Genomic DNA, 15,506 nt, shown 5'->3' on the forward strand with positions numbered 1-15,506 from the left:
ATTTTTACTAAATTTGACCCAGATGAAGCTGAAGTGTTGGAGTAAATGAACAGACAAAAAAACTAAACAAAAAAACACACTATCTAACCATTCATGTCATTTTTAAAAGGTGCATTTTGTGATTTTTTCTGGTGGAAGGTCCATTAAATGCTTTTCTCCATGGACATGTTATTGCTTTGTCTGGATTAATAAATAAAAGGTAGAGCTGTTTAATGTCACACTGTGGAACATTCCAGGCAGAGCAATGACATCTCCATAGAAACAAGCAGCATTTAATTATTCTTATTTATATTTTAAAAAGACATAGTTAAGCTGCGAGCCAGCGTGTTCCAAATAGGAAGTGAGCATGAGCGCGCATCAGGCTCCATCAACTTTATTTCCAAATTGACTTTACATTGAAAAATTGTTGCCACTCTTTCTGTAACTGCTGCTGTGAGCCTCGTCATTTTGGTCTTTAAATGTTCATATTAACCCGCTCAATGTGATCCTGGTGTTTTTATTTTGCCATTTTGTTCATAAATCAATTACTCCTAAAATGGAACTGGGCTCCAAATCCGCTCCTATAACCTCCAGCCTCGGTGAGCTTCATTTGACTGGAGCCGAACACTATGGATGGCGTCACACTGCCTTAGTCCACTTATTTATACAGTCTGTGTGTTTTGTGAATGAATGACTCACTTTCCAGTTTCCTATCCCAGCCTATGCACGTTTAAATCAATAGTTTTGACAATGCGCTGTTGTTGACTGCGATCATTACACTTGTTTCACGAAATCTGTCGCCTGAAAAAGACAGCTGTTTATTAAATACGTCTTATAAAACCGAATTTCACTGAGTGCTCTAATAACATGGTAACAACGGTTTGAAAGACGGTCAATAATAACAATAAACAGAAGGAAATCAGCCATGCCAAGCTCAAGATCAGATAAGATAAGACCATTCGTGACACAACTGGGAAACTTGGCCTTTCACAATAATAACTACACTGACAAAGCAGCAACAGCGGGGAGATTTCTTTTATTTTATTTGTAATATGAAATGAATATTTGAGCTGTAGAAGGTTGAATAATTCACTTTTATGGCTAATCATTAGTTCATTCTCTTATTTATTTGTTGCAGCTCATGTCTTTTAATGATACTGTCTATTGAGAGCGATGTAGTGGTATTGTCTTGCTTTATTTTAATTGAATCAGTGGCATAATAATAGTTTCAGTATTGTCGATTACGCATTTAGGAGTGTGCAAAAATATTGAAATATCAGTATATTGTATCGTTTAATTTGATGACACAGTATCGATATTAGGGCTGGGTATCATTAAGAATTTGCCGATACGATACATATCTTGATACAGTGAGCTTTGGATTCAGTATGATATATTTCAAATTGATTCGATACGGTTCAATAAAAAATAAAAGCAAAATCATGGTTGTGATACTAAAAGTCTTTGTTAAACCACTTCTTGTGCAAAGTGGATATGAAAAACACCCATTTTAATACTCAAAACAGTGAAAATGTCAAATGTGTTGCACAAATGAATTTCCTTCCTCTAAATAAGCAACAAAACTGTAGCGCTGTAACAAAATAATTTAGTAAAATATACCAAAAAATACTCTTGTTGATATATCGATACAGTATCATCACATTAAACAATACAATATATCTATATTTCAATATTTTTACACACTTCTAATCGCTTTCATGGGCTCCCATATATCGCCAAGAGTAGTTTTAGGTGTATTTTCATAAATTAATTTGTGTAAGAGCTACAATTGTGCTGACAAATTCACCATTTTGATGAGTAAAATGGGTGTTTTTCATATTAACTCTGCACAAACTTAGTGCACTTAGTGGATTTTTAGTATCACAGCCATGATTTAGCCTTTGTTTTTCATTGAACCATATTGAACTGATTTGAAATATATCATGTCAAATCGTATTACATCGAAAGTACACTGTACTGAAAAACGTATCGTATCATGGCCTATGTATCAAGGTATGTATCGTATCTGAAACTTCTTAATTATACCCAGGCCAAATCGCAATATTTGTCTGTATCAATATGATACTTCAAAATGTTTTATCGTATATAATTAATCTCAACCAAGAGCATTTGATTAAAATATACTACTTAAACATAAAATAACATCTAAACAATTGATTAATACAGTAAAATGACAGTTTGGATGTATAGGTATGATAAAACACCCAAGACAAATGTTTACACATTAAATGGCTTTGATTATTTCCATTACAATAACGTACACAGTACAAAGCCACTGTTACCTTGTGCGTGCAACTTAACCTAATTTAGCATTGGGACAACAGAAAGCCAGCTACAATATCCAGGTCAAGCCACTCAAGCGCCGCACTGTTTACGGGGGAGGGGTCTATGACAGATGGCCCATCACTGGAACTCAGCCCGGGCCAAACCTTCAAGGTAGTGGGACAATCAGCACCTCCTCAGCCCTGGATCATATGAACCAAACTGATGATGTGTTTATGGTTAGTTTAAAAAATTAACTTTGCTGTCAGTTCAAGGGCGCATTAGAAATATTATTAAGGAGAAAGGAATGCATCAAGATAAGATTTTAAGAGGTGAAGATAAATCATAGCTTCAAGCGAGATGTGTCAGTAGTGTAAACAATAAACTTCTGAAGTCTTGCTAATAGAGGGTTGTTTATATTGTTCACCATAGTGCTCTTTACCTTGGATTAAAAGACGGTTCCAATGTTGTCCACTGCAAATCAAGCCGATCAAGGTCGTAAATCAAACCGCAGATACATCCACAGTCAAAACTCAGAAGAGGAAATACAGATTCCACTCAGAGGCTGGTATCCATAAGGCTTTTCCGTGAAAAGAGTTACTCCAAAAGGCCTCAAAGGGAAACCCACGTAAAGTGAGCAGGGGGCAGCAGTATCCAAGTTTGGCCGGCTAACACTGCGTTAGCAAGCTAGCATCAAGTAAGCTGGTGATTCGGTGATTGCATATCTGATGAGAAGAAAATAGTTTTATTCTCTTTAAACGATAGTTTAAAAACTCTGCTCAGTGAAAGCAGCTAAAACACACACACACGTTGCTATACAATTGCACTACACTGTAAAAGAGTTTTAATCGCAAATGTTTGCACATTTGAATCAGAATTCTTTGGCTTGAAGTCAGTTTTAAAGGTTCAGCTAGTCAGGGTTAGCTACTAGCCAGCTAGTTAGCTAATGTTTGCTAGTTACACACATCAAATCAAACAACTCTTAAAGAGGATTTGCTTAGTAGGAAAGTAAACAACATGATGCGATCCTTTCCGTTTGCATAAACTGTATTATTTGCAATACTTAAAAGTGACAGCAAACGCTGCTACAGGTCTCATCTGTTGTGGTTTTCTTAGAGTAGTTAGCTAGTAGCTAACGCTAGCTTCCCAGTGCTCGGTGCAGTCGCGTCACCACATCACGGGTCCGCTCAAACTTCCCGATCAAAAAGTGTCTGTTTCTCGGGCTTTTATCCAATAATCCAGTAGAAAAACGTCGTAGTCCCAGTTCCGCCCGGCTTTGTGGTGTTTCTCTGTATTTCCACCGAATAGTCCGCGGGCTCGGCGCTTCCCTGTCCTCTGCTGCCCGCCTCGGCGGTCTGGAGTCGGGACCTCAGCGCAGCCAATGGGCTCAGACCGGAGCTGGAGCTGGAGCCGGAGCCGCTCATGAGCCACGACACAGGCTCCCCCGGTGAGCACCGCACAGACTACAGCAGCAACAAGAGGAAAGAGAGGAAAGAGAGCGCTCCTCTTCCTCTGGCCTCTTCACTCCATAACACTCTGTAAGATAAACTTATATTTCTGTTCGACGTGTGTGACCTGCATGAGTCATTAGGAGTGCTCAGAAATGATGCTTTATATCATGACTAGTATTTATGTTGTTATATGGTAAGAATATATCTAACAAATGTGTTTGCTTAAAAATCTAATAATGTAATGTAGGCCTTTAAAGTAGTAGTAGTTAGATTATGAATTTGACCCACAAACGCCACGTCAAGTGTGTCTTTATTTAGGCTCAAATTCAGAAACTGTCGCGTGTTAACATGAATAAATTACCAAAGGACGCCATCTTGTGGTGACATAGAATAAGACTCAACAGCAGATTGATTTCTTTATTAACTGGTTGATTGACAGAATTTTGCATTGATTTATTAATTCATTAATTCATTCAGCAGACTATTACAAGTATCGTAAAATTATGGCAATGAAAGTGTACGCTTATTTGTACCCCTACCCTGTTAAAAACTGCAAATTACTGTCACGTGAAATAAGCAGTCTGAAACCAAAAAGCACTACTCTGACATTGAAAAAAGTAATAATTAATACATCTACTTGTTGTTCAATGGATGACAGATGGAACTGGGTCAGTATTTATTATGCTTTTTGTTTGTACTAGTGGGGAACTTTTTCTTATTTTTCTGTATTATGATGAGATTTGAGCTGTGCAAGGTCGAGTAAGTGACTTCTGTTACTCATTAAAGATACAGACAAAAGTATATCATTATGCTATTTATTTGCTGGATGGTTTTAAAGATATTGAACATTTACTTTTTGTTTTATCATCTATTTTTTTTTTCAGTAATTCTTTTTCTTTTTCAGTAACATTTCAAAGTGTGTCAAAAACCACTGTACTGTCCAAGATTAACATGCCTCATACCCATATTATTGTAAAAGGTATGGATTTTCTAATTACTTATGAGATATTCGTACACTTAAACTACTTTATCTTGTAGTCAATACAAAATAGAACATTTATACAAGTGATTGATAGTAAAAAATGAACATGCATGCATTGTTTTTTATTAAACTGGATGACTGCATTTAATTTTCCTCTGAAGAAAGAAGTTGGTATTTAAAGCTTGAGGTTTTGGTTTTGTAAAGAAAGACTCCACAGATCATTCCCACAGCGACTAAAGCACTGCCAGCGATGAAGACCAGGTTCAAGCTCAGGCCTGGAGGAAAGTAAGAAGAAGAGGTGTGGTTACAATTCAACAATCCATTGCTTGATGATAAGAAATAATTAGCAACATTTTAGAAGAATTATAGGCAGCGCTTTATAATAACTATACATATTCATGCCTCATTAAAGCATGAACAAAGACTTAATTAATAATGAACAAGTAACTACTCAATTAATAGGTTAGAGTTAGGAGTTAGAGTATTATCTAAGGCTTTGTTCATGCTTTTACCTATGTTATTATAAAGTGACAAAAACTCATGACAAAAGTTTGGATGGAAAATTTGCTTTAAGGAGATGATTGGTCAGTTTTAAATGGAAAAACAGCATTTTGCCTAGATAAAATTTTGTTTAAGGAAACTAAAAATCTATTTAGGATATTTAGTGAACTGTTTTGGAAATGTACATTTTTCAAATTGTTGTCAAAGTGATTGAAAAAACTGTAATATGGTAACAGTTATGCTTAGTTCTGTTTAATATGATTGATCAGAATTCAGCTTATTTAGACTTATGCAGGTCTATTTTAATAATAGGAAGAATACTTTTTTCTAGCACTTTTCACAGTAAGTCAACACTCGATGCTTCACAATAGTTTAACACAAAACAAAGACAGAACAGACAAAACAGTGAAAAATGCAGTGAAATCTTAGCCTACCTGTGTTTCCTGCCTGCACAGATCTCTTGAGGCGCAGTGGGCCCTGGGACACATAGTGGATTCCAGACTCAATGACGGCCTCTCTTTTGGCTCTTGTTGTTGCATTGGGCAGACATCCCTGAGAACAGCGAGTGTGTGGGTTTCCAGCTTCACACATCAACACTGAGCAGCTGATGTAGACCTGGGAATAACATAAAGAAATATTTCACATGTTGCTGTATGTCACTTTAGTTAATTTCACAAAACGTCACAACATTTGTTTGGCTTGTAGTATTTAATTGGAATAGGAACAGACTAAAGTAATATTACTTATACTGGTACTACGTATAATATAACTACTTCTTACATTTGTATTTTTGATTTAGTCTAACAAAGCTAACTGTAGATACTGCTCCGTCAGAAGCTCTGTTAATTTATCACTCATAATCGAATGCTCAGCCTGTATCTGAGAGGGACATGACCACATCTTTGAATCGAAAATCAAATAAAGTCTGACACTGATGAGTAAACTCTTTGTTTTGTTATTATAAGTATGATGTGTTTACCTTGTCATGCAAGCCAATGAACTTGAACGCTTCAATACTGAATTTGAATTGCTTTTTGTTAATGGTTGTATAAACGATCAGTGTACTGTCCAAGTTACAGCTGTTAAAAACAAGGAAAGACAAATGTTGTAATTATACAATTATTTCATGCCAATCCATTACATCTCTAGATAAATTGTCAATTTTCATTTACTCACCCGTTCTCAATGAGGCTGTAGGGATGGGGGTAGTTGGGGTTGTCATAGGGTGCAGCTCTGCAGGACTCCACAAACAGCTCTGTGTTGTTGACTATAGTTGTGGCTTCAATCTCCATGAAGATGCGATCACCCACGTCATACTCCAGAGGGTAGAGCCGGGGGTCGATCCTGGAGACAAACCTCTGATCTGGGAAGAACTCAAAGCCATAGGTGAACTTCCCAAAGCCCTTGTCCCACACTGTCACATTCTCCCTGTGAGCGCTGAAGGTGGCGGTCACATTTCCTCTTTTGGAGTACTGGCAGAAGAACTTGATTTCCAGCATGTGTTTTCTGGTGATGAGGGTAGACCTATTGTCCACCGTGGTGATCTCATTCTTGAAAAGTAGATCATCGTCATCCTCCTGTTAAAAATATTTTAAAAGTAACAGTTTATGCAAAAACCTTACCTTAATTGGTGGCACATTTCTTAACTTTGAGCGTGTTGCTTTAAAATGAGACCAAACACCTGGTTTTAATCAGGGCAGTCCTGTGTGATGTCACCAACTATTGGAAAACTTTAGAGGGACAGAGGAGCTCATTCTCCAACAGGCTCCTACAGCTCTGCTCAAACAGTGAGAGATACAGGACTACATTCATACCATACTCCATACAACTGTACAACAACTCAGCCTTATATAACAGATAATACTCCCTACAACTGTACAACAACTCACCCTTATGTAACAGATAATACTCCCTACAACTGTACAACAATTCACCCTTATGTAACGGCTAACCCTATGTCCTGTCAATCATTGTATCATTGCTGCATAACCTCTTGAATAAAGCTGTGATGTTATATTTTATTACTTGTCTTTCTATTTTATTTGGACTTGTATAGTTACTTTATTGACACCTGTCTCTTGCAAAAAATTTTTTGCTATTTATTTAGAATTTATTATTACCACCTTTGTTATTATATTATATTGTGATGTGTGAGCTACTGTGTCCAAATAATTTCCCCTGTGGCTCAATAAAGTTTGTCTATGTCTAAATCTAAATTGCAGCCTACCACAGCGGGGAAGCGCATAGTAAAATTTATGTGCTTTTGACCAGAAAACTGCACATTTACACACACACACACACACACACACATACTTACAAAAAATAAAATAAAATAAAATAATAATAATAATAAATACATTAATTAATATAATAATAATAATAATAATAATAATAATTGTAATTATTATTATTATTATTATTATTATTATTCACTGCCTAAATATCACCAGAACTACACTCTTTACATTGTTACATTGCAATATTTTTTAGTCATAAATACACACTTTTATTTCAGGAATAATATTCCTACTTTTTGTTGTTGTCTGATTACTTTTGGTGGTAGTAAAAGGAAAAGCAGCAAAAAAAAAAAAAAACCCAAACAAACAAACAAAAAAACCCAGAAACTATATGTCTGACCTGCACGTACCCTGGGAGTTAAACTGAAGAGAGCAGCACCAAACAGCATGAGTGATTTTATTTTTCCCCGTTTTTACAATCAAAACGGACGAAAAGACCAACCAGTTTACATTTTTACTTTACATTTTAGCTTAAAGAACGTGTCTGACCTTTTCAAGACTATTTTTTATACTATTTTTATACTTATGTGTTCACTTCGGTTCAGTTCCGTTGATGACGGTTTGGCTAACGGTAGCATCTCCGGGGTTTGTCGGACTTGACTTTAATATGACAAAATATATTAAAAGACAAGTAGAAAAAGCGGTAAATAGATTAAATATGGGTAAGTAAATGTTGTCTATGTGATATTGAACGAAGCTGTTATCTAATATTGTTTGCTTGTATTGTTCAACTCCTGCCAATGTTAAGGTATGACAACTTTTTCTAATGTTTTGTCGATAAATTGTCGTGAGTTTGCACTTTTCTATCTTTCTGCAACCGTTGTTCTATTTTAAACCTTTATATTTTATTACAGTTCTATGATACTAACACACATTCTGTTGTTTTTACAGGTACAGATTATGCTGGTTTTGATCAGGCTGATAATATGACGCTAATAACTATTAACGGGACTTGTGGTTTGTACATCATTTCACCATATTTTTCATTTTTATACTCCATAGTTTCATCTTTACACATTTCCAAGGGTTTTGTCAAAAATGGGAATATGGTTTGAGCCTTATTGTAGGGTTATTGTTTATTACTTTATTACATTAAAGTTACAGTCCAATCCAACTTTATTTGTAGAGCACATTTTACCAACACAAAGTCTCCAAAGTGCTGCACAGATTAGGTGCAATATAAATTAACACGTTCAATAAAATAAAACATAAAATAAATAAATAAGCAAGTCAATAAAAACATAAAAAATACTAAAATTAGCAAATAACATCAATAAAAGACAGTCAGAGGAGCACGCAATTCTCACGTCGTGTTAAAAGCAGGTGAGTAAAAGTGTGACTGAAGGGGCGCTCTTAATGTGGGGGAAAAGCGTTCTAAAGTTTGGGGCCAACCACAGAAAAGGCCCTGTCACCCCGGGTTTTGAGTCTCGTTTTTGGAAAGTGGAGGTGGCCCTCAGACCTCAGACCGTGTGAATGAGTGTAGAAAACAATGAGTCCATGATGTGCTTTAAAAACGTGATCAAATCAAATGTAGATATTACCAATAACAATATTATAATAAATATATTTTTTTCTTTTTATTTATTTTTTTGCCTGATATGGTAAGCTAAATATTTAAATGGAAAGCAGAATGAGTCCATCACTTTAAGCTGCCCGATCCTAACACTAAAATCAGTTTGAAATAGACCCAAACTTGATATATGCTCTTTTCAGCGAATGATCCCATGCTCACTTCTGATTTTATTTCTGTTTTAAACCAGTAGGAGCACATGCTATTTATTACTTTGACAAACACTTGTATTGTAATGTATTGTCTTGTTTCACTAATAACAGTCTTTAAACTAATATGTCTCCACAGTCGTCCGTGCTTACCTCGATCTGGGTGCCGCAGGCGTTGAGGGGCACTATAGCGACCACGTGGGTGCTGTTGGACTGGAGGCTGCAAACTGTGTTACTGGGATCAGACAGACGCAGATCTTGATAATGGAGTGGAGGCAATGTGGCTTTCTCCACCTCCACAATCATCGAAGACTCCAGACAGGTGACCACTGTGTTCGCTAAAATTAGAGAATATGAAATAAGTATCTAGTTTCAGATTAGGGATGGGCATTCAATAAAATTTTCTTAATCGATCGTCGGAAGAATTAACGATCGCTTATCGATTAATCATTAATGTTTTTATATTGAAATGAGCATCATTATTATTACTATCTGCACTACTAATCTGCATAAATAAATTCAACTTTACGACATATAAACCGTAACCGCTCTAGAGCCACATCAGATTATAATGTGTTTAATGCAGCTTTGCACAAGTCTCACAGAAACAAAACTTGAAACCTAAGCGAAGAAAAAAAAAAAAAAAACAGCTCTTGTGCGCTGATGCGGTCAACTTCTGTCAGATTAAAGGACACGACTCAGTGGAATACAGGTTAGTGTGACCATATTTGTGTTTGTCAAAACCAGGACACCGTACGGGGGGCTGGAGGTGGGGCCTTCTCATCGACATTGCGCGACTCTCACCTGGCAAAACTTTTTCCCACTGGACATCGAAACATATGTGCTGCTTTGTACACTGTGCATGTGGCCTCCCACTTGTCCCGACCGGAACGGAGAGCATGGAATTTCTTGTACAAGTCATTGTTAAATACATATCTACGCTTCGGCATGTTGCAGGCGAACCGACTGTTTGTGTCTACTCGCTCCTTCTGAGTACAGAGAGCTACATGTACGGACCCCTGTTTGGTCATGCTACGCACAGCAACCTACATTCTGTTTGTCGATTAAAATTAACGTAATCGATGAAATTCTTAATGATCAATTATCGATTAATCGACTAATCATGCCCATCCCTATGTCAGATAACATCACAACAAACTATTTACCAATAATATATAATACAGATGGGGGACAGCTAACATGAATATTGTTCAAATGCAAGATTTTTGTTGTAATAGAGTGAGTACTTGGGTCTAGTCACTAATAGAAATGATTAGTGTCAACATTTGTGAATCTACCTTTTGGATATTTTATGGAAAGGTACTATGTAGTTAATAAGAAAAACATCATCAGAGAGTATGACATGATCACAAGAGAACCTTAAAATTCTAATGGGACAAAATGTACTAGTCATAACTTTATAATGCTCTATGGTTGTCTGATGTCTATGGCATGTTTTGTGGCAGATCTGTCTCTTATGAAATAGCTACAGCTCACAAGGAACTCATCTTTGTAGCTTGGTCTAGCAGTGAAGGAGTTCATGAATAAAAAGCAATGAAACAGAAAACTTCAAGTTGGAAAAGTGAGGCACGGGTCCCAGTTTCAATACCCATCACTAAAAATGTTTTCCTTAGTAATCTTTCCAAGGTTCTCAGTAATGCACCATAACTTACAAATAGAAGAAATAAACAAAATGAAAAAAAAAAAATATATATATATATATATATATATATACTGTAGGAGCTATACTAGTGCTATACATAAATAAAAAATGTGTTTCACTCACCCTGGCTCAAACCAGTTGTAACTTTCACTATCACACATCTCATCTCAGTTTGGTATATGGCAAATCTAAAATTAGACATAAGTAAAAGTAAAAAATAAGTAAAAAAAAAATATGTAGAAATGTAATTTAAATGGACCATATTACTCAATTACGCAAATCCTGCATGTTGAATTCTTCTCTCAAACAGAAAACACCCTGATCGACCTTCTGATGTCTGATATCATGTGGTAATAAAGGAAGTGCTCCTCTGTGTTTTTAAACTCCACACACCTTCTCTAGAATCAACTGGATCAATTCAGACCTGGAATTGTCGATCTCTGCGAAACAGAAACTAAAAGGTTGCCAAAAACTACCACTTCATGACATCACAAGGTGGAACAGAGCATCTTGAGCTTTGGAGATGTAGACAGACTAATAATAAGGGGTTACTCAAACATGTGAATGTAACAAAACCACTCCAGATACAGCTACTGTGGCTTATCTAATATGTGTCTGTTTTGAGTAATGTATAACCCTTAGTAATGTGCCACTTATATTTAGGCTAAATTACAGTCAGACCAAGCATTTCCTCACCCGTATGTAAATTCAACAGCAAAGCAGATAGGAAAGTAGTGTCCCATGTTTTCATCAATCGGAGTCCATCGGATGGTGAACTCATCCGCTGTGGTCCTGTGCTTTGTGACATTCAGCGGGCCGCTCATTATAATGTCATCAGGTCTGAAAAATATGTTATATTTTTCTAACTAATAAACTAAATTGAATTATTCTATGCACATGTTGTATGATCTTACACTGAATAGCTAGCTACGGCCTTGACCGTTATCTCCATTTCTTTTCTAGCCTCTGCCATGAGAATTTCTCCATTGAGCGGTGTGGGGGAAACAAACTTGGGTAAGTAGTCTCCTTCAGTACAAGAAGGAGCAGGTGGGTCAACTGAAAATAAAATGAAAAACATTGATCTCTTAGGAACTTAGAAACAATTGATACTTTGCAGTGACATCATGCTGAGGGGGTTACTGGATGTATGTCTTTGATGGAATGTTCTGCAGTTGCCATGGTGGCACAATGCCCATATTATCAAAGAGTATCAAGTAAGTTTTTGGATCGTCTGAAAACTCAAGAAAAATTTGATTTAAACAAAACTTTTTCAGGGGCCTGTGTTCAGTGTTCATGGTCACGTTTAAAGGCTGGTTAGCGTGTTATTTCAGAACAAATCAACTCTCCTCTTGTAGTTCCAACTAAGTCAGTTCTTAATGATCAAATTGTGTTAAACTAAATCTCACGTTAAAGTCTAACTTGAGTAACAGAGCTTCAGATTAGAGCCTTCAGTTAACATCACACCCCCAATGAATGTTGATGACATCAGCTGCAAAGTATCAATATCATAAGTATTTTGTAATGAACAAATATTCATAGAACCACGCTTACCTTGGAAAGTAAATTGCACTGGCAGTTGACTGAAGGGAGCTCCCGAGTACGGTGAGGAGATAGAAACTAGTGTGGAAAGATGAGTAGAAGTAGTCATGGAAGTAATACTGGGTAAAGCAGATATCGTTGTAGTTTTGGAAGGGGTAGATAGTCGGCTTGTAGTATTTGCTGTTGTAGTATTACCAAGAAAAGCATATATGGGAGCTCTAGTGACAGCAGAAGTAGTGGTAGTAACTGATGCAGTAGAGGGTGAAGCAGGTGTAGTAGTAGGTACAGAATGGTGCTTAACTGGAATAGTAGTAGTAAATAGAGCTGGTGCAGTAGTAGTAGCAGTAATTGCAGTTGTAGTACCAATGGGTGCAGTAGTAGTGGTGGATGATGCAGTTGAAGTAGGGTATCGTGATGTAGTAAAAGGAGGTGTCGTAGTAATAGGTGTAGTAGTAATTGCAGCAGTAGTAGTAGTCGGTACAGTAGTAGTGGATGATGCAGTTGAAGTAGGGTGTAGTGATGTAGTAAAAGGAGGTGTTGTAGTAGTAATTGCAGCTGTAGTAGTAGTCGATGCAGTAACAGTGGATGATGCAGTTGAAGTAGGGTATCGTGATGTAGTAAAAGGAGGTGTCGTTGTAATAGCTGTAGTAGTAATTGCAGCTGTAGTAGTAGTCGGTACAGTAGTAGTGGATGATGCAGTTGGTGTAGTAGTAGTAATTGGTGCAGTTGTAGTATGTGTACTAGTAGTTGGTGCATTTGTATATGTTGTAGTCCTAGTAGGTGCAGCTGTTGTTACAGCTCTCTTCCTCCGGTTGTTCATTGCATGTCTGAAAGAGCTGGATCCATCGGAGTAAAACATGTTGACGTCATGATGTGGAAAGTCCTCGACCACCAGCTCAAATCCATAAATTCCTTGGTTACCGGAGGCGAGGTATTGTAGCGTGCAGGTAGCCTACAGGTGTAAAAATGTGCATTAGAGTGATTGGATACTTTTTAAAGTTTAAAGAAGGCGGTCTGTTACTTCTGTGGGGTATTAACTGCTAACACATAAAATATTTCGATCACCATGTTACCGTTTTATGTTTGAAAATGCTAAATCTCACCCCTCCTTCAGAACGCTATCACGACGCAATCAGCGTGCATCCCCACTCACTGCACATTGCACCAGCCGTGTAAAGTTGTCATACATTGTTTTGTATCGTGCTTTTGTATACTTATCAAAAATTGCAGTGGATGATATAGGCTTTTGGACTGAGCTTTGATTAAGATCGTAATGCAAACTATAAGGAGGGTTCAAATAGGATCTGGGAGAAATTGCAGTATTATTCGAGCATGCATGGATGACATCTAAACCCTCTTGTGATGTGAAATATTAAAAACTTAAGCAATGAAAATTCTGTAATGTTGTCCTTGGTCAAACTTCTGTGCTATCGTGTATCTCGACAGTCTGTCAAGTAAGAGGAGTAGTAAATATAACTTCCATAAATAAATAGAAAAAGTTCAATTGACTCACCTGATCCAATTGGAATCCAGAATGCTTTGAACACTCATAGCATTCTGTGTATTTCGCAGTTCCATATCGGCATCTTACTTTGTCTCCATCAGGATCGAAAGATAACAGCTTATATGTCCTCATGCAGTTCTGCGGGAGTCTACAAAACACCACTCATCAGTTACTGTTCTAGTTTTCACATACTTGTACTTGTAATCTTTCAGTCCTCTAGGTAGGTTCGAGACCGCATAGTCTATGTGGTCTTGTACTTGTTCTGATACAGTTCAAGAAAAAAAAATCCTTAAATTATAGCTTAAAAATAGCTTAAATTCTTAAGCTATTTAGGACATTTTTGTCTCGTGAATGTGACTTTTTTAGTATTGATACCTGCCCAAATGAGTGGCTAGTTTTGATACTAGTTTTAGTATCTGATTTTCAATACTTTTGACAACCCTAGTCAGATCAGTAAATATGGGTGTGTCTATGCAAATGGTATAAATTTAATTTTTACTCAGAGGCTTACCGTAGAAAAGGGAGGATGGCAGCAGCTGGAGAGTTGTTTGGCTTGTTTGTGTCAGATCGTTTTCCCAAATCCAGTGTAGTCAGAATACTCCAGGAGGGAGTGTAGCCGGGGCTCAGCCAGACCCAGCAGCAGCTGTATTCTCTGTAAAGGCAGTGAGAGCATTTCAATCAAATCAAATGTCTTTATAGAGCACATTTAAAACAGCCAAAGTGCTGAACAACAATGGAGCTGAACAGTCCTGCACACTTCAAAGTTGGTTTAGTTTTTTTAGTTAAATTTTCCCCCCAGATGTTTCAGAAATTAAAATATTAAGAGCTCAAACTGGCTACATGGTAACTAATATCCATAACACAATTGTTATAAGTTTGGTGGTTTTAATGATTTAATAAGCGGTTACAAAGTTTCAGATATAAATTTTACATACAATTATTTGCCCAGCCAGTCCCTTCTACATTCTGTTTGGATTCAGAAGGGTCTGGAATTGGACCACAGAGGCTGAAAAACTTCTGTGTTAACTTGAGGCAGTCCAACCACAGCTGCTAATTTGTATCACGTGTTTCTCAAATGCATCTCTAGAAAATTCTCGTATCATTCAGAACTAAACTCTTCTTTTACTTGAGATAAATAAGAGTTTGATGCTTTGATTGTTGATTCTACAGACATTTGTGCTGTTTTTTGACTTAAACGTTTACTGCTTTATATTAGATGGTTTAAAAAGGCCTGGCAGTAATTACTATACCGACTTATCGTTCGATATATGAAAGAGTATTGTGATTTTTATGTAAGAGTTGAGCTTTAAAGGGTTACATAAATAACTTTTATGACTAATTATTGGTTAATTCTGCTATATACGTATTTGTTGCAGCTCATGACTTTTAATGATACTGTCTATTAGAAATTGGTTTCCTGGATTATCCTGCTTTGTGTCAGTGGCATGAAGAAGTTTCACTATTATCGTTTACTGTCTATATTTTCTTAAGCAATATATGGTGCTTAAAGAAGTAAATAATATTCCGAATCTTGCCTGGTTTGGAAAGGTCTGTTGCTAGTGAGAACCTTTGTGATGACAGTTTCAGT

General features: G+C 36.7%; 2 protein-coding genes across 10 annotated transcripts in view; both read right to left on the bottom strand.

Moving 5' to 3' along the window:
• The window catches only part of ppfia1 (PTPRF interacting protein alpha 1), an 88,576-nt gene extending 84,743 nt beyond the window's left edge, over window positions 1–3,833 (bottom strand). For 6 of the 9 annotated variants that reach the window (XM_055154775.1, XM_055154770.1, XM_055154774.1 and 3 more), the window contains exon 1: window positions 2,705–3,833. The gene's annotated coding sequence lies outside the window, so the exon portion shown is untranslated. The remainder of the gene's footprint in view (window positions 1–2,704) is intronic. The other 3 variants (XM_055154777.1, XM_055154778.1, XM_055154776.1) reach the window with 3 other exon arrangements.
• Window positions 3,834–4,839: 1,006 nt separating this feature from the next.
• LOC110158182 (ZP domain-containing protein-like) lies at window positions 4,840–12,523 on the bottom strand. Its single transcript, XM_055154350.1, has 10 exons — window positions 12,427–12,523; window positions 11,790–11,931; window positions 11,572–11,715; window positions 11,021–11,063; window positions 10,001–10,016; window positions 9,366–9,550; window positions 6,373–6,773; window positions 6,176–6,275; window positions 5,631–5,811; window positions 4,840–4,970 (listed from the first exon to the last, which is right to left on the bottom strand). Exons 1-10 carry the CDS (start codon window positions 12,521–12,523, stop codon window positions 4,840–4,842), a joined length of 1,440 nt encoding a protein of 479 aa, XP_055010325.1.
• Window positions 12,524–15,506: the final 2,983 nt, after the last annotated feature.

This window comes from Boleophthalmus pectinirostris, unplaced genomic scaffold (genome assembly GCF_026225935.1).
Source record: "Boleophthalmus pectinirostris isolate CB_2022bp ecotype Guang Dong unplaced genomic scaffold, ASM2622593v1 HiC_scaffold_19, whole genome shotgun sequence".
In the NCBI taxonomy this organism is placed as follows: Eukaryota; Metazoa; Chordata; class Actinopteri; order Gobiiformes; family Gobiidae; genus Boleophthalmus; species Boleophthalmus pectinirostris.